We start from the raw sequence: 22,559 nt of genomic DNA, 5'->3' as shown, positions 1-22,559 counted from the left end.
TGTCCCCTTCCTTTTTTTCTTCCCTCCCTCCCTCCTTCCCCGCTTTCTCTCTCTCTCTCTTTGATAAAGTGTCACTTGGTGATCGGCTCACTGCAACCTCCAGCTCCCAGGTTCAAGTGATTCTTCTGCCTCAGCCTCCCCCGTAGCTGGGATTACAGGCCTGCACCACAATGCCTGGCTAATTTTGTATTTTTGGTCGAGATGGGGTTTCTCCATGTTGGTCATGCTGGTCTCAGACTCCTGACCTCAGGTGATCTGCCCGCCTTGGCCTCTCAAAGTGATGGGATTACAGGCGAGAGCCATCAGGCCCAGTCCATTTTTAAATTTAAAACAGTTATCATATAAGATTTATTCCTTTGTGGTATCCAATTTAGTAAATATTGACCTCTATAGATTGATGTAACTGTCACCATCATCAGGATGGAGAAATTTCATCTCGCGAAAAGCTCCCTCGTGCTGCTTCTTTTTATCACACGTTCTCCATCAGTATAGGGTATTCTTTCTGAGAATGCCATGTAAGTGGAACCATATTTTATGTAACGTTTGAAACCACCTTCATTTACTCCTAATTATATCTTTGAGATTTATTTGTGTTCTGTGTATTATCAGTTCTTTCTGTTGCTGAATAGTATTCCATCATTTTAATGCACTATGTTGTGTTTATGTATTCTACTATTATAGGACCTTGTGCTCGTTTCTGTCTTTTTTTCACAATTGTAATCCTGCTATGAGCATTTCTGTACAGATTTTGTGTGAATACAGTTTTTTCCATTTCCCTTGGATAAAGACCTAGTAGTGTGAAAGCTGGGTCATGTGCTGAACTGTTTTCCAAAGTGGCAATTTTAGTTTGCATCCCCACTGGCAATCTGTGATGTTTCTGTTGTACTGTGCCTTTGTCAGCACTTGGTGTTACCAGTGTTTTTTTAGTTGGGTCATTCTAACAAGTCTAGTGCGATTTCATTGTGATTTAGTTTGCATCCTCTGTGCAGTTTCTGTTCAGATTTTTTGCACAGAAAAAGCTGTATCATAGAACCAGTAAAATAGCCAAGGAAAGCTCTGTTCTGTTTATAACCCTAGAAGATTTCTGCCCTAGGAATATGGGCTGGCTGAACACAGGACGCTAGCACTGGACAGATGAAATAGCAGTCACAGATGCTCACAACCCGGGTGGGGGGACACCACATGCCACACGGAGGCTATGCCTGGTAACCACCAGGGGCTGTGAGAGGTAACTTTTTTACTAACTGGAGAGTGAGGTGACCTTGGTTCCTGTGGGAAGTTGTGATTGGCTTGTTTGAATTACTCTGGGCTGGCATGGATGAGCAGGATGCTATCCAGTCTCCGTGATGAGGAGGATTGTTTGACTTTGGGACCTTATCTGTGGGAGCAGAGCTCAGAGGAGACCTTGCAGTTAGGCTGTTCAAAGCCTTCTTGATTTTACTGATGTCAGGCAGTACAAACAGCCTTAATTTCAGGCCACACACCACATTCTTCTATATCCACTTTCTGTGGCACCTTTCAAAAGGTTTTGTCCTGGCTGATTAGCATTTGACTACGATGTGCCTAGTCATGGCTTCCTTTGGATTTATCTTGTTTGGGCTTTGCGCAGATTCTTCGAACTGCCAAGGTTAATGTCATTGCTCAACTTAGGAAGTTTTCAGCCATTAGTTCTTTGGATTTTTTTTCAGCATTGTACTCTTTCTCTCTTGCTACTAACCTGTGAGGTCTGTGCCAGTTCTAGGTAATTTCAGAATTGAATTGCATTGTTGGACACATAGGTGTTGCAGAGAACTGGAGAATTGCTTGATGCAAAAGTCCATACATTTGGTGTCAGAAGTGTTGTAAACAGAGGAGCTATTTCCTTAGAGATTCTTAGATACTCATTATTTGTAATCTGGATGGGATATAATGTCTTTCACAGATTTAGCTACATTTTTCTGATTGCGTGGTTTAGACAGTTATTTAGTAACAGCCTTCTGTGGTAGGATGCATTTACACTTCAAAATTAAGGTTAGTTCTCTCTTCTCTTTGCTTATTATGTAAGGAGTTTTATGACAGTTGTTTTTGACTGAAACTTTACATTGTTGGTGGCCTAAAGTCATTTTTCTCAGCTTTTCCTTTGTGTCCCAGTGCTCTTGAATTATGCCATAAGTGACAGTGCCCCTGCATAGCAGTGGTTCTCACTTGGCTATGGAGTAGGGCATTGTAAAGAGTTAAAAGATTTTTGAATCGAACTCCTGTTCTGTACCCTCCCTTTTCCCATGGATACACAAAGCATTGGGACTCCTTGGATAAAAGCAATTGGTGTGAAATTGAAGTAGGTAACTATCAAAGACTAAGTTTCTCAGTTGTGAAATCTAGTAGGAAGTTGATGGAATATCATTTTGGAAGCCATGCTTTAAATAATTTGATATATTGGTTTCTTTATTAAAATTGTATTGGATCTGTTACAGGTATGATTGATATATTTTATTTTTTAAGTTGTCAAACATTCAGTTAATGATATGTGTTGTATGTAACTTTTCATTTCGGGGAGGGACATTTGCAAAGACTCACAAATGGTATGGCATTTTGAAAAGCAGTTATAGATTTAAAATTTTTTAATTCTACAGATGATAGTGTTGAACAAAGTGGAACAAAGAAAGAAGATCTGAATGACAAAGAGAAAAAAGATGAAGAAGAAACTCCTGCACCTGTATATAGGGCCAAATCAATTCTGGAGAGCTGGGTATGGGGCAGGCAACCAGGTAATCTTCTGAGTTTTGGCAATTTCGAAAGCTTGATCTGACACTCCTTTTCTAAATAACTTGGATGGATTATTCGTATTTTTTTGGTAACAATTTAAAAAATGTATAATTAAAAAATTTTAAATATTGTGATATAATTATACGTACCATAAAACTTACTGTTTTGGCCGGGCGCGGTGGCTCACGCCTGTAATCCCAGCACTTTGGGAGGCTGAGGCAGGTGGATCACAAGGTCACGAGTTCGAGACCAGCCTGGCCCATATGGTGAAAGCCCGTCTGTACTAAAAATACAAAAATTAGCTGGGCATGGTGGTGGACGCCTGTAGGCTGAGGCAGGAGAATCGTTGGAACCTGGGAAGCAGATGTTGCAGTGTTGCAGTGAGCCTAGATCATGCCACTGCACTCCAGCCTGGGCGACAGAGCAAGACTCCATCTCAAACAAAACAAAACAAAACAAAACTAAAAAACCAAAAATACCCTGATTTTACTGTTTTAACCATTTTTAAGTGTACAGCTCAGTGGCATGAAGTACATTCACATTGTTGCCCACCCCTCATCTCCATCCATCTCTAGAACGTTTCATTTTCTCTGACTAAAACTCTGTATCTGTGAAACACTAACTCCTTGCTGCCCGCAAGCAGCCACCTTTCTGCTTTTGTCTCGGAATTTGACTACTCAAGGTATCTCCTATAAGGGGAATCATATAATATTTGTCCTTTTATGACTGACTTATTGAACTTCTTAGGTCTTTGGGGTTCATCTGCATGTGTCAAAATTGTCTTTATCTTAAAGGCTAAATAGTAGTCCATTATATCTATGCCACGTTTTGTCCATTAATCAGTGGGCACTCAGGATTCTTTCACCTCTTGACTGTTGTGAGTAATGCTGCTATGAGTATTGGCTTGCAAGTGTGTTGAGTCTCTGCTTATAATGCTTTGTGTCTATACCTAGGAGTGGAATTGGTTAATAATGTGGTAGTTTTATGTTTAACTTACTTTTTATTATTATTTTTAAGACTGGGCCTCACTGTGTAGCCCAGGCTGGAATGCAGTGATATAGTCATAGCTCACTGCAGCCTTGAGCTCCTGGGCTCAAGTGATCATCTTGCCTCAGCCTCCCAAGGAGCTAGGACTGTAGGTACATGACACCATGCTTGACTAATTAAAGAAAATTTTTTAGAGACAGATTCTTGCTGTGTTGTCCAGGCTGGCCTTACACTCCTGGCTTCAAGCAGTCTACCTGCCTCAGACTCCTGAGTTGCTGAGATTACAGGTGTGAGCCACCGCACCTGGCACTAGATGTGACTTTTTATTTTATTTTTTAATTTTTAATTTTCCCCACTGTGCCGGTATAGACGTGACTTTTTGAGGAACCAGTGAACTGTGTGCCACAATGGCTACACTGTTTTACGTTCTTGCAGCGTGATCTGCGTACATCGGCCTCCCAAACTGCTGGGATGGCAGGCGTTAGCCACTGTGTCCGGCCTATAATTGATTATTTTTTAAAATTTGGTTTTAGATCTTCCTGGTTCTTGGTATGATAAGTGACTTTCTCAGTAGAATATGTTATGTCAGGCAACTCTAGGTCTTACTTAAATCTTCTGTGTAAGTGATTAAATCTTTCCGTGACCCTGCTCTGGCAGGGATAGGGCGTGCTTCGCCTCATCACTGCTGGCTTGAGTCGAAGTCTAGACCTCCCACTTTGCCTCAGGCCCCTGGTTCCTGTGAGGCAGGGGTAGGAGTTGCCTCCCCAGTGGTGTCCATGGTTTGTTTATTTTCTCACTCACTAGTTTTAAAGTATACCTGACTGATGGACTGGGCAGTCAAGATTGGAGGGAATAAGCAGGAGGATGTCAGGGAGAGGGGCATGTGGGTGCTCAAGGGCATAGCTGCCCTCTTGGAGCTTTGAGCTTGTTTCCAGGCTCCGCAGCCAAGCAGAAGGAAGATGTATTATTTAAAAGTGGAAAACACAGTGACTTCAGGAAGGCTAAAGATTTTCCTTAGACCTGATTTCTGGACGAAATTCCTCTGAGGGCTGCGTGCTTGAGAGAGCTGTCTCTGTGAAGGTGCTCTTGTCTTTTAAGGGGTTAGGTGTTTCTCAGTGCCGGGCCAGCCTCCTTGCCTGAAGGGTGGTTTGGCGGGGGTGCCCTGAGAAGGCAGGGGCGCTGCTTTACCTATAAATCTTTCACTTCTCCATCTTGAGCCCAGTGTGCAATTCAGTGTTCTTAATTGAGTTTTACGTAACTACTAGCTTTCAGCTGCAAAGCTCCAGGTCTCACATCTTACTGCTGGTGCCGGGTGCGGTGTGCCATGCTGTGCCTTTCCAGGGAGTGATGAGATTGTCCTCCCATCCCATGGAGAGCATATCCAGGTAATGGGTAGCCAGAAACTGATGTTTTCTACCTAAGGGCAGGCAGCCCGCAGGGGTGTTGATATTACCTGTCAGGGTCCAGGGCTGCGAGGCTGATGCTTGCTGGTCTCCAGGCTAGTAAGCATCAGAGAAGCAAGCACGGCAGAGCCCAGCCCTCACCCCACCACTGGGAGCTGTGCTCTTACAGGGGTTGGTGGGAGGTAACTTATGATTCAGCGATAATGAACTGTACTCTGAGATAGACATATGCTTAATTGAAAGACCAGAATCCTTTGAATTATTTTCACTCATCTGATTGCCTTCTAGCTACTTAAAAAACACTTCTTAGTATGGAAATTTTCTTTTTCTTTTCTTTTTTTTTTTTTTTGAGATGAAGTCTTGATATGTCGTCAGGATGGAGTGCAGTGGCTTGATCTCGGCTCACTGCAACCTCCGCCTCCCGAGTTTAAGCGATTCCTCTGCCTCAGCCTCCTGAGGAGCTGGGACTACAGGCATGTGCCACCTTGCCCAGCTAATTTTCTGTATTTTAGTAGAGATGGGGTTTCACCATGTTGGCCAGGATGGTCTAAATCTCCTCACCTTGTGATCTACCTGCCTCAGCCTCCCAAAGTGCTGGGATTACAGGTGTGAGCCACCAGCCAGCCTGGCAGAAATTTTCAAACAGAGATAGAAATAGAATAATATAATGAAATATCACTTAGTAGTTAGAATGTGTATTGGTTACTTTATCATCCTCTAAAATATGTCCATAAATTTGTTTCATGAGTCATGCATGCTGGGTAATTATATCAAGACATTGTTTTTATTTTGAATTTGGGTTTGCAACTTGAAAATAATGGCTAGTGTTTTTCTCTGTTTAGGAGATGTGCTCCTGATACATATTGACTAATATTGACTTCAGTGTTCTGTGTTAGTAACTTTTTTTTTGGGAGACAGAGTCTTATTCTGTCACCCAGGTTGGAGTGCAGTGGCATAACCTCGGCTCACTGCAACCTCTGCCTCCTGGGTTCAAGCAATTCTTGTGCATCAGCCTCCTGGGTAACTGGAATTACAGGTGTGCACCACCACACCCTGCTAATTTTTGTATTTTTTTTAGTAGAGATGGGGTTTTGCCATGTTGGCCAGGCTGGTCTTGAATTCCTGACCTCACGTAATATACCCAGCTTGGCCCAAAGTGCTGGAATTACAGGCGTGAGCCACCATGCCTGGCCCACAGATTGCACGTGGTATTGCTGGAGAGGCAGTGTGGCTCAGAGGGGTCTCTGTCATGTGCTGCACTCCTCTGTGTGGCCTCCGACACGGTGCTTCACCACTCAGTCCCTCAGTTTCTTCATCCATAAAATGGATGTACAATACGGCTCAACAGTGCTCAGTGTGAAGATTGCCTGAGCTTAAATGTGTAAACTGGTTAAAGCCGTTTTTGCCACAAGTCATGGATTCGAGTACCACCTGTCATCATCATTCATTTTCTCAGCAGTACAACAAACTGACCGCATTGTCCACAGGTGAGGTGTTTTCTTGTCTTGTTTTATAGATGTGAATGAACTAAAGGAGTGCCTTTCTGTGCTGGTAAAAGAGCAGCAGGCCCTGGCCGTCCAGTCAGCTACAACCACCCTCTCAGCCCTGCGACTTAAGCAGAGGCTGGTGATCTTGGAGCGCTATTTCATTGCCTTGAATAGAACCGTTTTTCAGGAGAATGTCAAAGTTAAGTGGAAAAGCAGCAGCATTTCTCTGCCTCCTGTGGACAAAAAAAGGTAATAATAAAGGGAAGATAGAATCCTGATGCCAGCTAAATATAAAATTCAGACTATTTTGTTTCAGAAGGTTTAATTAAGGTTTTCAATATAGCGTCTGTCTTCACCTTCTGAAATTTGTTCTTGTTTTCCCTTTTTGTGTGTTTTGTATAATCTGGAGAATGGATTTGCCAATTTGCTTATATAGTAACAGACCATACTATGTAATCTGTGTCATTATTTTATTCACTTAATTTTTTTTTCTTTTTTTCCTTTTTGAGAGACAGAGTTTTGCTTTGTCACCCAGGCTGGGGTGCAGTGCTGTAATTATACCTCACTATAACCTTGAACTCTGGGGCTCTAGTGATCCTCCCACCTCAACCACCTGAGTAGCTGAGACTACAGTCACATGCCACCATGCCTAGCTAATTAAAAGTGTGTGTGTGTGTGTGTGTGTGTGTGTGTGTGTGTATGTGTGTGTAGGTGTAGGTGTAGAGGGTTCTTGCTCCTGGCCTCAAGCAGTCTTCCTGCTTCCACCTCTTGGGGTACTGGAATTGTAGGCAGGAGATACTGTGCCTGGCTCTGTATCATTAAAGACCTTTTTTTTTTTTTTATGTCAGTAACTGTGGAAGCCAGCCAGAGCTTTAGATCAGCTCAAGTATAAATCTGAAAATGAGTTCTGAACATTGTATACTTTTTATTTTGCCTTGCTCCTGGGTAGAAGATACATTGTAACATTTAATGTCTGACTGGTTTAGATGCTTCACGTTTTTCTTTCCTAATGTGATTTTCTTATTCTTTTACTGCAAGAGATGCTTTTGGGCATATGAGTTTTAATTTGATGATGCGTATTTAATATATCACAAATTTCCTCTCTTTGCTCAGAGCCACTAGAATGTTTAAGGCTTGTGTAAAATTGTGCTTTTCCAAAATGAAGCTGTCTGTCAGACTTTTGTCCTCAGTAGGTTAAACTACAAGATTTCCAGATGGAACTTAAATTTCGTGTAGTTAAGTGTTGGCTTTATTTGACTGTCGTAGTGATGATGACTCCCTGGAGAGCACCTAGAACACACAGGAGGCAGAAAGAAGCAGGTGCAGAACCGCAGTCCTCTTGCTCTCCCGAGATAGGAGTGCTGCTTGTAGCCAGTTTCCTTATGTTTTTATTTTTTATCTGTTTTCCTTTTTTGTTTCCTTATGGTTAAAGATACTTGAAATCACGTTATACTTGGCTCTCTGTATCTGTGGGTTTCATGTCCACAGATTCAACCAACTGTGGATCAAAAATAATGGAAGAAAAGCAATAAAAAACAGCACTACAAAAAAAAAAAAAAAAAAAAGCAAAAAAACCAATACAGTATAACAACTAATTACAGAGGGTTCACCTTGTATTAGGTGTTACGGTCATCTAGAGATTTTTTTTGTTTGTTTTGACACAGGGATTTCACTGTTTCCCAGGCTGGAGTGTACTGGGCCTATCATGGCTCACTGCGGCCTTGACCTCTTGGGCTCAAGTTACTCTCCCAAGTAGCTTGGATTACTAGCTAATTTTTGTATTTTTTGTAGAGTTTGGGTCTCACTGTGTTGTCCAGGCTGGTCTCGAACTCCTGGCCGCAAGTGATCTGCCTGCCTTGGCCTCCCAAAGTGCTGGGATTACAAGCATGAGCCACCACACCTGGCCATTAAAAAAATAATTTGTATAGATGGGGTTTTGCCGTGTTGCCTGGGCTGGTCTTGAACTCCTAGGCTCCAATGAACCTCCCACCTCAGCCTCCCAAAGTGCTGGGATTATAGCTGTGAGCCACTGCGCCTGGCTGAGATGATTTAAAGCATAGTGAGAGCGTGCATAGGTTATATGCAGATACCATAACATTTTGTACCAGGGTCTTGAGCATCCTAGGGTTTTGGTATGGAGCCAGGGTGGGGCAGGCCCAGCACTAATCTCTTGTAGATACCAAGGGACTATTATACATGTCGTATTTTTAAAAATAGTTTTAGAGTAAATGAAACCAAGTGACAGATGAGATTCCTACCCATTTGGTAGTAGCAGTACGTGGTTCTCTCTTTCCTTCCTGACCAGCTGTGATGGTCATGAGTCAGAGTGTTATGTATGGGTGGGTGGTAGGTGCTAAGATTCTCCAAGAACTGTTGTGTGTTTGTTGAATCAAACTGAATCCCCTCAGCTGCAGAACTGGCTAAGAGCCCAGCTGATATTTCTCTGTGCAGTTTCCTTTGTGATGACATGGGGTTGATGGATTAATTAGAATATATTTTTCACTCAGTGGAAGAATTCCTAAAATAAGAAAAAAACCAACCGTTTTTTTGAGATAACTGTGGATTCACATATAGGTGTAAGAAATGCTGTAGCGATTCTTTTACTGTTCGTCCTGCTGCCCTCAGTGATGGCTGGTTGCAAACTAGGACACAGTCGTCACAACTACGTGTTGACTTTGATAGTGTGCCTGTCTCATTCAAGTTTCCCCAGCTCTACATGCTCTTAATAAAGTGTGTATTGCTTTCCAGTTTCTCACGCTTGGATTTGCTGAGACCACTGCTGCAGTCCGGGCACATGAACAAGAGCCCTTTACGCCCACGTTCACGTCCTCTCTCCACCTTCACTGCTGGCAGCCACTCTTCTGTTATCCGTGTCTATGACATGATTTTTTGACATTGGCTTTTTAATTTTTATTATTGTTACTATTGTAATTTTTGGAGACAGGGTCTCACCCTGATGCCCAGGCTGGTGTGCAGTGATGTAACCAGAACTCGCTGCAGCCTCAAACTCCTGGGCTCAAGCAGTCCTCCTCCTTCAGCTTCCTGAGTAGCTGGGAACACAGATGCACGACACCACACCTCATTAATTGTATTTGTAGAGACTAGGGTCTTGCTGTGTTTTCCAGGCTTGTCTTGAACTCCTGACCTGAAGCATAATTGACTTTGTTCACTCAGCATAATTCCCTTGAGATTTTCCCAAGGGGTCATTGCATGTATCATTGCTGAATAGTTTTTTTTTTTTTCTTTTGAGACAGTGTCTTGCTTTGTCACCCATGCCAGGCTGGAGTGTAGTGGTGTGATCTCGGGTCACTGCACCCTCCGCCTCCCAGGTTCAAGCAATTCTCCTGCCTCAGCCTCCCAAGTAGCTGGGACTGTAGGCATGTACCACCACGTCTGGCTAATTTTTTTATTTTTAGTAGAGATGGGGTTTTGATATGTTGGCCAGGCTGGTCTCAAACTCCTGACCTAAAGTGATCCACTCACCTCGGCGTTCCTAAGTGCTGGGATTACAGGAGTGAGCCACTGTGCCCAGACTGAGTAGTATTCCATGGGTTGGATGCACCAAAACAGACCTCAGTTTTTTCTAGTTTTGGGGTATTACAAATAAAGCTACTACGAATATTTACATATAGATTTTTATGTGAATGTAAATTTTATTTCCCTGGTATTCATGCCCATGAGTGCAATTACTGAGCCTTATGATTAGGTCTATACATAAATGTAAAGGACACTAACAAAAGAAATTTCTGGCCAGGTACGGTGGCTCACACCTGTAATTCCATTACTTTGGGAGGGCGAGGTGGGTGGATCACATGAGATCGAGACCAGCCTGACCAACATGGGGAAACCCTGTCTTTGCAAAAACTTAGCAGGGCATGGTGGCGGGTGCCTGTAATCCCAGCTACTTGGGAGGCTGACGCAGGAGACTTGCTTCAGCCCGGGAGGCGGAGGTTGTAGTGAGCCCAGATTGCATCACTGCACTCCAGCCTGGGTGACAGAGCAAGACTCTGTCTCAAAAAAAAAGGAAATTGCTGTAGCTTTCTTTTCAGAGTTACGGTACCATTTTACATTCTCACCTGCCATGTATGAGTGATTCAGGTTTTCTCTATCTTCATCAGTATTTTGTATTGCCACTTTTTAACTTTAGTCAATCTGATGAATGTGTAGTGATAGTTCCTAAATTTTTTTTTTTTTCTTTGAGAGGGAGTCTCACTCTGTCACCCAGGCTGGAGTGCAGTGGTGTGATCTCAGCTCACTGCAACCTCCACCTCCCAGGTTCAGGCAATTCTCCTACCTCAGCCTCTGAGTAGCTGGGATTGCAGGTGTGCCACCACCACACCCAGCTGGGGTGTGTGTGTGTGTGTGTGTGTGTGTGTGTGTGTGTGTATTTTTTTTTTTGAGATGGAGTCTCACTCTGTCACCCAGGCTGAAGTGCAGTGGCACGATCTTGTCTCACTGCAACCTCTCCGTCCTGGGTTCAAGTGATTGTCTTGCCTCAGCTTCCTGAGTAGCTGGGACTACAGGCACGCACCACTATGCCCAGCTAATTTTTGTATTTCTTAGTAGAGATGGGGTTTCACCATATTGGACAGGCTGTTCTCGAACTCCTGACCTCCGTGGCCTCCCAGATTGCTGAGATTACAGGTGTGAGCCACTACGCATAGCCACGTTTTGTATTTTTAGTGGAGACAGGGTTTCTTGGCCAGGCTGGTCTTGAACTCTGTTTCAAATGTTTTTATAGCATTTCCCCTGATCATGAAAGCAAATTTTAGTAAATTTGGAGAGTATATAGTCGCAATACTATAATATATATATATATATGTATATATATATATGTATTTTTTTTTTAGAAATATATTATAAAGTATGAAATACAGTTACTTGCTGTGCATGATTATATATTCATTTTTGTATTCTAGCCTTTTCTTGTACAGGATGATTTTTATGGTGCACCATTTGTATAACCTTTAAACATTACTTGGAACAAAACTGTGACTTGTGAACTTAAGATAAGCAAGTAGTGAAAAGCTTAAAAAGACACAGGAGGGTGATGAGCAGTACCCTCAAAAGAGGGCGACTCCTCACGGGATGGGTCAAGGATGCAGGGCCTCACCCACAGCCAGGAACAGACCCTGAGCCGGAGGACGCCGGAGCTGGGGCGCACCAGGCTACCCCGTGGGCTCTGCTGCTCTTCCTCCATCTCCTCTCCCTCCTGGTCTCCCACCTGGGGTTTATTTTCCGTCCGTTTATGTATTCATCTGCTTATCGTCTGCTTCCTCCCACTAGAAGCTCACTTTGTGAGGTCATTTCGTGAGCATTTTTCCAAGACATTTATAATTCCTTGTAAATTTCTTATATTCTTAAACTGAAACCTTTTGTTTTGCAAAAGACATTTGATGAAAGTTTTTAAACAATGAAACTAAAAATCAGCTTGTCATCCTGTCACTTAAAGAAAACCATTGCTCATGTTTTGGTTTACATCCTTGTGTAGTATTGATTTTGTGTACCATCTGCGCCCTCCGCGGGCTGACGGGTTGTGTGCTGTGTGTGTCGCCTGCAGTTGCCGGCCTGCGGGCAAAGGCGTGGAGGGGCTCGCCAGAGTGGGATCCCGAGCAGCGCTGTCTTTCGCCTTCGCCTTCCTGCGCAGGGCCTGGCGATCAGGTACGGTCCCTGGAGTGGCGTGTTGGTCTGCTTCCCTAACACATCAGCAGACGGGGTTTCAAGCTCCCATGTGCTCTCTGTGCCTCATTTTCCTTGCTTGTGAGATGAGAGGCTGCAGAGGCTGTTTGGCTTTCATGTCTGTGCTTTAAAGAAAAAAAAATGAGTGCATGCACCCCCACCCCACGTAAACCACTACCATGGACGACCCCAGTATGGATTTAATTCTAGAAGAACAGGAAGTTAGTGTATTGCTCATGGGACAGCCATGAGATACAGAATTGACTGGAACAGCTATGCTAGATTCTGGGCTGTTGAGTGAGGGATTGGAAAGGTGACAGTGGCGTCTTCTCTCGCCGAGGGGTGGGAAGCCCAGTGGGAGAGTGAGGGGAGTGGGTGGGCTCCTCTGACGCGTGTGTGCACCCAGGCGAGGATGCGGACCTCTGCAGTGAGCTGTTGCAGGAGTCCTTGGACGCCCTGCGAGCGCTTCCTGAGGCCTCACTCTTTGACGAGAGCACTGTGTCCTCTGTGTGGCTGGAGGTGGTGGAGAGAGCGACCAGGTTCCTCAGGTCCGTCGTGACTGGGTGAGTTCTCTTTTTTCTTGCCTTCTGGATGCAGACGGCCAACCCGCTTGAGGCTAGTTCTTAGTGTCCTCATTTTAGAGCTCAGAAGTGTAGGAGGTTGGTTTCTCACCTGTGTTTTCAGCAGGCCATCAGTGCTGTGATTCCAGGTCTGGTCTGAGGTTTTCAGGTGATCTGATTTCAGATTCTCTGACTGGAATCAGGAAGCTATGATACTAAGTGAGACAGACAGGGGACGATGCTTAGAGATTTGGCCGTCAGTAATTCGCAGAGGGTTGAGCACTTACATTTGTGTCTCTCTGTGATGATAAGGAGCCGCTGTTTGAGTGTAGAGTGGTGCTTGAAGTCTTACAGATAATGTGGGAGTAAACACCTGTTCAAGATCAAATTGCTTCGTCCTGTGGCTGGTCTTTTTAGTGTAAAAAGTTTGAATATGAAACATTTGTGTGTAAGGAAAAACATGAACTCTGGTCTGGAGTGCTGTGTATTTTTTTTGTTGTTGTTTTTTTCTTATTTATTTATTTATTAAAGGTGGGATTTCACCATGATGGCCAGGCTGGTGTTGATCTCCTGGCCTTAGGTGATCCACCCACCTCAGCCTCCCTAAGTGCTAGGATTACAGGCATGCGCCACCGTGCCCAGCTCAAGTGCTGTGCATTTTAAGGTTTTTAAATTTAAAGAAAATATAAAATTCAACAGGAAGGACAGATGTAGAGGAAAAATGAGTCCACTCCTCACTCTCCTTGACAGAGGTCAGCACTGTGCCTTCTTCCAGCAGGCAGGATGCCTTTGGCGTTTCTGTCCCCGGCGGGGAGTCCACTTCCTGGGCCTGCTGGTGAAGGCATCACCACAGAGTTTTAATTCTGGAGGCCCTGAAAATAGGCTTGGAGTTGATTTTTAAAATTCAGCTATAATGTTGCTGCCATAAGGTCCTTTCTCTGAAGTCTTGGGATAGAATTTAAAAAAATTTATTATTGACTAACATAGAAAAGTTAAAAGTATATCTTTGATCCGAGATAAAAATTAGTGTAGACGTGTTGTCTCCAGATTCTCAGGTGGTTTTAGAAATCGGTTCTCTGATTCTACAGGAGAATGTTGATACTGTTATAGTCTTACACGTAATCGAAACTGGAAACCATATCTAGATATTCTTCTCATACATGAGAAGACATGCTTCACAGTCTTGGAGTATGTCATCTACTGTAATGTATCTGAATGAATACTTAAAATATATTTTTGTAAGCTAATTGCACACTTTAAAATCTCCGAACTTGAGTGGCAAGTCTCAGAAACTTGATTCTAAATATTGAAAATATATCCTTCCTTGGGAGGGAGCATGTAGTGAATATGTTGGTGTTATTGTAAGCTTGCTGTTTCTCTTGAGGTTGCTTTATTCCTGCATCCACTGCTTTCATTTCAGGGATGTTCACGGAACACCAGGTACCAAAGGGCCAGGAAGTATCCCCCTGCAGGACCAGCACTTGGCCCTGGCCATCCTGCTCGAGCTGGCTGTGCAGAGAGGCACGTTGAGGTGAGGGCTGCCGCAGATGGGGAGCACTTTGGGGAAGCACGTCTGTATCCAAATGCCTGTTGCATTGTGTGGCATTTCACCGAATCGTTTCTGACTACAGCGATGTGTGTGGCACTCCGTAGCCAGAGAACCATGTCCTAGAGCTCCCTCGCTCTTGACGTCTTCTTCACTTCCTTTTTCATGCTCGGTTTTCTAGCCTGGGAACTGTTCTTTTTATTTTTTTTTCTTTTTAGTTTTCCTCATTTAATTATTTTTATCCCATGAATTTAAGATCCTAGAACTTTGGTGTAAATGTGCCAAGCTTCTTGACTGGTCTTTCCCATCAACAGAAGGCAGATATCTTGGGCTGACATCTTGGTGTCGATTCAGTGATTTAATTACCACGGCTTTACTTGGGTTTCCTTTCATATACCAAATATTTCTTCACTTCTGTTGAGCTGTTTGCTTTTATTTTTGATCAACCATGACATTTTTACTAGGAATAAATATCTTTTCTCCTTTAGCCAAATGCTGTCTGCCATCCTGTTGTTACTTCAGCTGTGGGACAGTGGGGCACAGGAGACTGACAACGAGCGCTCCGCCCAGGGCACCAGCGCCCCACTTTTGCCCTTGCTGCAAAGGTTCCAGAGCATCATCTGCAGTAAGGACACGCCTCACTCCGAGGGAGACATGCGCGTGAGTACCGTGTGGAGCTTGGTGTTTAGGTGGCACTCGATTCTGGTTATTTTTAAAGCAAGATCAGCGTGTCTGTGGCAGTGTGTTCTCTGGCATGTGTATGTTTGGTCACATCAGGGAGTCAGATGAGACAAGTGTGGGAGGTCACTTGTTTGTGGAGAAGACTCAGTTCAGTGAGTACTGATTTTCTTGTCAGCATGGAACCAAGCCTGAAACATGCACTTCTAAGTACATACCAGAAAAGAACAAGGAAAATAGTGGCCTGCTTTGTTGACCATTCCTATGTGCTGGGCTCTGTGCAGGGCAGTCACCTGAGCTGTGACTGTGTTTAGTACCAACTCCTCAACAGATGTGGACGCCGAGCTGGGGGAGGAGCAGGTGTGCAGGGCCCTGGGCGTAAACCTCCAGGACTGCTGGTCTTTACAAGTCAAGTACAAGTTGGATTTTGCCAGTCTTTTCGGGAAGGTCTTTGTCATTCCAATATCATGCTTTGATTTAATTTTTCTATTATTTGACGGTCTTTAATGATAATAGGGCTCTTTTGCCTTTAGAAGATTTAGAACTGTGATTTAATAGGCAAGTGAAAGTAGGTGTTCTCCAGAGTGAGCAACATTTAGATTAAAATAAAGGTTTTTGCTTTAGATTTCAAGACCATTTTGAGATGCTGTGCTGGGTTCCCACAGAGCTGGTTCTGCCTTTCTCCAGGAGTCTTAGGCCTGTAGGGTGGTTTGGCTGTGTTAGTAATTTGTGTGGATTCAGCTTACCTGTGGTGTCATAAATGTTTGCATGCATAGTCCATGTTGTGTACATTTATACAGCTAATGTATACACTTACACAGTTTATATGCTGCATAAATATGTAGGTGTATAGTATACCTGCATCATCAGCATTGTCATTTGATGACCAAATGCGTAAATAACAAAATATAAAGAGTGGTTGAAGGCTGACTATGTTACTTTAAATTTCCCCACCATTTCTGAAAGTTTGTTTACTTTTCCTTTCTAGCTTTTGTCTGGCCCTCTGAGCCCCAATGAGAGTTTCCTGAGGTACCTCACCCTTCCGCAAGACAACGAGCTTGCCATTGATCTGCGGCAAACAGCGGTTGTTGTCATGGCCCATTTAGACCGCCTAGCCACGCCCTGTATGCCTCCGCTGTGCAGCTCTCCGGCGTCCCATAAGGTGTGTGCAAGAACAGTGTTCTGCGTGTTTTGCAGCTAGGGCCGCCGCCGGGTTCTCATCCTGGGCCCCTGTGGAGACTCGCGTTTTCTGGTATTGGTCGGGGAGCTGGCTTGTGTTTTTTAAACGTTGCAGACACATTTGGTGGTAACATCAGCGAGTCGGATGAGACAAGTGTGGGGGGTCACTCGTTTGTGGAGGAGACTCAGGTCAGTGAGTACTGACTTCCTTGTCAGCAAATTTAAACATTTATACAGCTTACATGCTGCATAAATATATAGATGTATTGTTTAACTCTATCATCAACATTGTCATTTGATGACCAAAACATAAAGAGTGGTTAAAGGCTAATTATGTTACCGTAATATATGCAAATATATGCAAACATGGAAGGTGTTACCAATGTTGAGAGTGAGTGATGAGCAGGCTGAGGTGCACAGGCCTGGGGACCCACCCTGGGGGCACAGGTTTCCAGGTTCAGCTGGCACAGCCGGAGAGAGCTCCCCTTGATCCACATAGCCCCAGGCCCACCCACCTTCCGCAGGGGCTTCCACAGCCTTCTTTCTAGTCTGAACACGGGCTGCCTTAGTATGTAATGCTGCGTATAGCAGTGACAGTGTAATTATATATCGTGTCTGTTCTGTGATAGTAATGGTCTGTGTGGAGCACCAGTGAGGTGCACGCTCGCTGAGGATCTCAGCATGCCTTTGTAGCTCATTATGTCGCTGAGAAAACTGCAGTTGGAAATAGTAGTGAGCTTTGCCAGGGTATAACAGTCATCCTCGTTTTCAACTCAGATTTCTCTTAACATTTTATTGCTGATATGAAGAGTATTTTGTTTTATAGTCATTAAAAAAAAGTAATACAGTCACATGGTTCAAAAATCAAAACTAGGCAGAGACACACTGTTGCTTCCCCTGCCCACCATGTCCACCCAGTTTCCCACCTGCTCCTCCTCACTTTTTAGTCTCATCTGCAGCCTCCTTATTCTCTGGAGTGAGTATGCTAGTGGTAGCATGTTGCATTACTTGTGTTGCTTGTTTTTTTCACTAACCATATTTACCTGGAGTACTTTATGAGAGCATTGCTCTTTGTTTTTATAAAGCACCTTAGTATTCAGTGTGTGGATATGTCTTTTATGTGGTGAGTCTCTTATTGGTGGACGCTTGGCTTATTGCCACAGTATTTCTATACAAATAGGGCTGCAGGGCCTGACCTCGTACATGTGTCTTCCTTGTGTGCACACGTGTGTGTCTGTGCACGTGCACAGGTGGGAATGTGTCCAGTGCGGGCTGCTTGTCACCAGATTGCTCCTGTGCGACTTGATTTCTCTCACCACCAGGAGGGATGCTGGCCTCCCAGCCTTGTGCATGGGCTTTTGGGATTTTGCCTGCTAAGGCACAAAATAATTTGAGCATTTAAAAATATATTAGTATTTAAGGGCCACTTATACTACTTTCTAATGGGCTCTGTTAAAATGAAATGCAGTGGAAATGGAAAAATAACCTGCCCCGTTGTTACATCATACTGGTTAAATGAGGTAATATGGCATGCTATGAGCTATTTTGACATTTTGAATCAGCATATTTTCTCTTTATTTGCTTTGTTTTTAGCTTATAATATCTCAGTGTTACTCCCAGCCATTTTTGTTTTTTTCTTTTTTTGCTGTTGTAAAAGAAAATGTTTACTTTTTTATCTTACAGGGATCGTTGCAAGAGGTCATAGGTTGGGGGTTAATAGGTTGGAAATACTATGCCAATGTGATTGGTCCGATCCAGTGTGAAGGCCTGGCCAACCTGGGAGTCACACAGATTGCCTGTGCAGAGAAGCGCTTCCTGATTCTGTCACGCAACGGCCGCGTGTACACACAGGCCTACAACAGTGACACACTGGTGCGTGTTCTGGGCACTGTACCTGCACTGTTCCCTTGGGGGGCGAGCTCTGTACTACAAATGCACAGGGTCCGGTCTTTCTGTAAGCCATTTGATTTCTGAATATTGATAAGCTGCTGTTTATTGTATATTATGTTTAATGATCTCAATTGTAATATTATTGTCAAGCTTTGGGTTGTGAAGATTAGGAAGTCCTTATAGTGAAACTCATTGCTAATCATGAGATTCCCATTTGTGAACTGGTTTTCCACGTGTAAACTCATTTGACTTTGGGGCCAGGCAGGTGACAAATGAGGGAGTTGGGCCTCATGGGGATAGTGGCAAATTGGGACGTGGCATGTTTTTGTTAAAGCAGAAAAGCATTCCTCTCTGTTGCCGCAGGCTTCTGTCACCCAGGGCTAGCCTGCACTGCCCCTGGATCCACACCGGTCTTGCCACAGAGCACGTGGAGCCCTCCCCCTGTTCTCTTGGTGCTGGGTGGGAAGCTCTGGAGAGCTGGCCCTGTGGCCGCCAGAGGCTTATGCCTCACTTCCAGTTAGGGCAGGCTTTGCCCAGGGATACATGATAAAGGAGAGCTGTACGGTTTTCATTATCCTCGGACTGATGTCTACCTTTCTTCCTGTTTTACCTGTTTTAGGCCCCGCAGCTGGTCCAGGGCCTTGCCTCCAGAAACATTGTAAAGATTGCTGCCCATTCTGATGGCCACCACTACCTAGCCTTGGCTGCCACTGGAGAGGTGTATTCCTGGGGCTGTGGGGATGGCGGACGGCTGGGCCACGGGGACACTGTGTATGTGAGCTTCATTCCTGTAGGGGACACACTCTCCTTTTATGTTGCCATATCCTAAACAGGGTGGAACACAGAAGTGTGTGCAAGTGTTTTCCAGCTGCCCTGACACGTAGTGCTGGGGAGGAGCAGGACACCAGGATACGCCCCCTCATTGGTGATGGCTTGGGCGCTTTGCCTGTGCGTGGAGAGCTACGGGGGTGGGCCCTTCTGTTCTTGTCCACCCTCTGCAGCCGTGGCCAGCTTTTTATCTCCTCAAACTGCATCCCACTGTGGAGTGTGCTAAAACAAAGGCTACACTACTGTTCCTTCATTCACAAACATTTCACCCTGTCTACCATAGATAAGTTGTCACCCTTCCCTTGAACCATAATATTATTTTTACAGGAAAAGAAATGAGTAGTTTCTTCCTAATATTATCCTATTTGGTGAAACCTTTTATTGTGAAAGAACAGAAATAAAACAGAAAGTTGTTATAAATGCCAGGTGGTAAAAATTGGGAGGCCTTACAGCCTCCACGGAGTGATGGGAACTGTCTTGTACTTTGCTGTTGTACGTGGAACTTTGGTATTAGGTTTAAAGGAAGGATGTATGTCCACACCAACCCAGCAAGCCTATTTTACGCGGGCGGGAGCTCTGAGCAGGGAGCGGGCAGTGCAGAGCTTGAAATGAGCATAGTTGTGACTGCGCTTGTGTCCCTTGAGAGGAGCCTGGAGGGCACGGCCCACGCACACTACGGGGTGTAGTCGAGGGCATCACTGCCAACAGCATCCGCTGGGAAGATCCCAAACCGGGAGAAAAGCAGAGTGATGCGTGTCGTGTGGTACATATATGCCAAGCTCAGAACAGCCCAACTCCCACAGTGTTGTAAGGGATTCAGACAAGTGTTGTAAAACTAGTGAAAAACATTCATCTCCATGTAATTTATAGCTGTTACTCTCTGACTAGATCTTAAGGGCTGGGATTGACATGGGCCACATGGGACTTGAAAGGCGTCAAGGTATAGGACAGGGTGGTAAGTCTGTTTACTTCCTTTATGGAATTTATAACTAACTTTTTATAAAATGTTTCATAGTAAAACAATTCTCAGTGGAGAGTAAGTGCTAGTATCAGTAACTTACCTCTTATTCTAGGACTTGAGTGTAGGAAGAAAGATCAGTGCAGATGCAGAATCTGGAGATAACCTGTTGGGGGAGCTGAAACTGAGAGGCTGTGCTGGAGTAGAGTCATTGGGCATCCTTGTGTGTGCCCGTGTCCCTGTGTGTCCCCCTGTCCCTGTGTGCGCCCGTGTCCCTGTGTGCGCCCGTGTCCCTGTGTGCGCCCGTGTCCCTGTGTGCGCCCGTGTCCCTGTGTGTGCCCGTGTCCCTACGTGTGTGTATTTTGCAAACTAGTTGGTCACAAAGTAAGTAAACCATGTCTGTGGAACAGCCTGGCTTCTACAGATTCTCAAGAAAATGTCATCCATCATAGGAGCGTATTCTGGATCATAAGAATAAGATATTTTGCTAACTTTGCTATTTCTTCAGTTAGTAAATTTTCTGCCGAATCACCACTGCCTCACATTTTTCATTTGTAAAATATAGATTGCAAAATGCTGGCTTCATTCCCTCCACATTCATTTAACAAGTAAATATAAATGTCATCTTTATGAGGTTTCCATGCAACGGGATGAATGCGTTTCAGATGTACAGTTGGATGGGTTTTGGCAAGTGCACGCAGTTGGGTAGTTGTCACCGTCAAGGCACGGGGCGCCCTGTTGCTTCCGGGGCCCTCTTTGTGCCCTTGAGTCGACCCCGCTTCCTGCCTCCAGTCCAGACAACCTCTGCTGTTGTTATTTTGTCTTTTCCATAATTTAATATAAACAAAGCCATACAGCATATGGTATTTTGTTTCTGGCTTCTTTCATTTAGCATGATGTCTTGAGATCCAGACATGTTGGGTGTATTGGTAGTTTATTCCTTCTGTTGCAGATGGACCATGGTTTTGGGCCATTGTGAATAAAACTGCTATGGACTTCATTGTACTTCATTTTTTTTTTTTTTTTGAGATGGGAGTTTCGCTCTTGTTGCACGAGCTGGAGTGCAGTGGCACGATCTCAGCTCACTGCAACCTCTGCCTCTGGGTTCGAGTGATTCTCCTGCCTCAGCCTCCTGAGTAGCTGGGATTACGTGTGCGTGCCACCATACCCAGCTAACTTTTTGTATTTTTGGTAGAAATGGGCTTTCACCATGTTAGCCAGGCTGGTCTGAAACTCCTGACCTTAGGTGCTCTGCCTCCCTCTGCCTGCCAACATGCTGGGATTACAGACATGAGCCACTGTGCCTGGCCTGTTGTCCAAGTCCTTAAGAGACATCGTTTTTATATTTCTGCTGGATACCATCCTTTGCATTTGGTTCCAACTTAACAAAAAGTCATGGAGGTGTTAGGTGTTTGAATTCTCTCTTTATTCTTTTATAAGGTACCTGAAAGGTGAAACTGGCCTGATGCTGTGATGGTCTATTTTGGATAGTGAATATCGTTTTCTAACACTAATAGGAAATACCACCAAGAAGAAGTGCATTCATGTTTGTTTCCTTCCTCCCCAAGGCCTCTGGAGGAGCCTAAGGTGATCTCTGCCTTCTCTGGAAAGCAGGCTGGGAAGCACGTGGTGCACATTGCTTGCGGGAGCACGTACAGCGCAGCCATCACTGCTGAGGGGGAGCTGTACACCTGGGGCCGCGGGAACTACGGCCGGCTTGGCCACGGTAGGTCTGCTCTGCACGAGGAGGAGCACGCAGCAGAGGTGGCTTCTTAAGGGACTTTGTAACAGCAATCATATCTGTTTGAAGGCTCCAGTGAGGATGAGGCCATTCCAATGCTGGTGGCTGGGCTTAAAGGACTGAAGGTCATCGACGTGGCATGTGGGAGTGGGGACGCTCAAACCCTGGCTGTCACTGAGAACGGTATGTAGAGCTCTCACCACCCCGGACAGGCCCTCGAGGACACGCGTGGCCGCTGCCCTGGAGGAAGTGAGCTTAGGGGTAGAGTGGGCCTCACGAGGCCACCCGCCCTGTCGTCCAGTGGGTGTGGGGCTCAGTGGCCTTGGTGAAGAGGCCCAGGTGGTTACTGGGCTTAAGTTTGGCTGGGGCCTGTCAGCTGGTTCGCAGCTGCCACGATTCCTGTGTGGGCATTTTATTTTTTAAGACCGAGAGTTGCTACTTCAGTAAAATTTTGTGATGATATGTTGAGTAAAATGCCTTGAATGGGGCTGCAGACGTTGTCTTCCTCACACTGGTGTTTCTTTGGTGCAAATCTTGTGGGGAAGTGTCCCTGCTTATGCTGTTACTTTCTGAGGTGACTGGTAGCGTAGACGCATCTTACCCTGCAGTCTGGCCTGGGGGGACAGTGGGAAATCACCAGGCAGACTGTGTGTGAACAGCATCATTTTGACCACAGCGTATGAAACTACACGCCCTGATCTCTGTATTCAGGTTTGCTGTGCTGCTTTCATTGACCGCTAATAGTGTGTCACCTACAGTTTCCAGTTTGGGTCAGGTTGGCCTGTTTTTGCAGATAGAGTTGTATTGGCATGCAGGCGTGCTCACTCATTTATGTCTTACCTGTGGCCGCTTTCCTATGACAGTGGCACAGCTGGGTA

The 22,559-nt window shown here is 44.8% G+C and overlaps 1 protein-coding gene across 1 annotated transcript in view; it reads left to right on the top strand.

The window, feature by feature from the left end:
• Positions 1 to 22,559, top strand: part of HERC2 (HECT and RLD domain containing E3 ubiquitin protein ligase 2) — a 211,465-nt gene that overhangs the window by 34,778 nt on the left and 154,128 nt on the right. The window contains exons 4-14 of the mRNA XM_017508492.2: positions 2,613 to 2,747; positions 6,652 to 6,871; positions 12,183 to 12,283; positions 12,708 to 12,864; positions 14,282 to 14,392; positions 14,896 to 15,067; positions 16,074 to 16,247; positions 17,948 to 18,136; positions 18,774 to 18,925; positions 21,509 to 21,666; positions 21,751 to 21,864. Coding sequence (XP_017363981.1) covers positions 2,613 to 2,747; positions 6,652 to 6,871; positions 12,183 to 12,283; positions 12,708 to 12,864; positions 14,282 to 14,392; positions 14,896 to 15,067; positions 16,074 to 16,247; positions 17,948 to 18,136; positions 18,774 to 18,925; positions 21,509 to 21,666; positions 21,751 to 21,864 — 1,683 coding nt within the window. The remainder of the gene's footprint in view (positions 1 to 2,612; positions 2,748 to 6,651; positions 6,872 to 12,182; positions 12,284 to 12,707; positions 12,865 to 14,281; positions 14,393 to 14,895; positions 15,068 to 16,073; positions 16,248 to 17,947; positions 18,137 to 18,773; positions 18,926 to 21,508; positions 21,667 to 21,750; positions 21,865 to 22,559) is intronic.

Source organism: Cebus imitator, unplaced genomic scaffold (genome assembly GCF_001604975.1).
Source record: "Cebus imitator isolate Cc_AM_T3 unplaced genomic scaffold, Cebus_imitator-1.0 Scaffold392, whole genome shotgun sequence".
Lineage (NCBI taxonomy): Eukaryota > Metazoa > Chordata > Mammalia > Primates > Cebidae > Cebus > Cebus imitator.
Note: the sequence above shows the minus strand (reverse complement) of the source record. Positions and strands in the feature narration are given on the sequence as shown.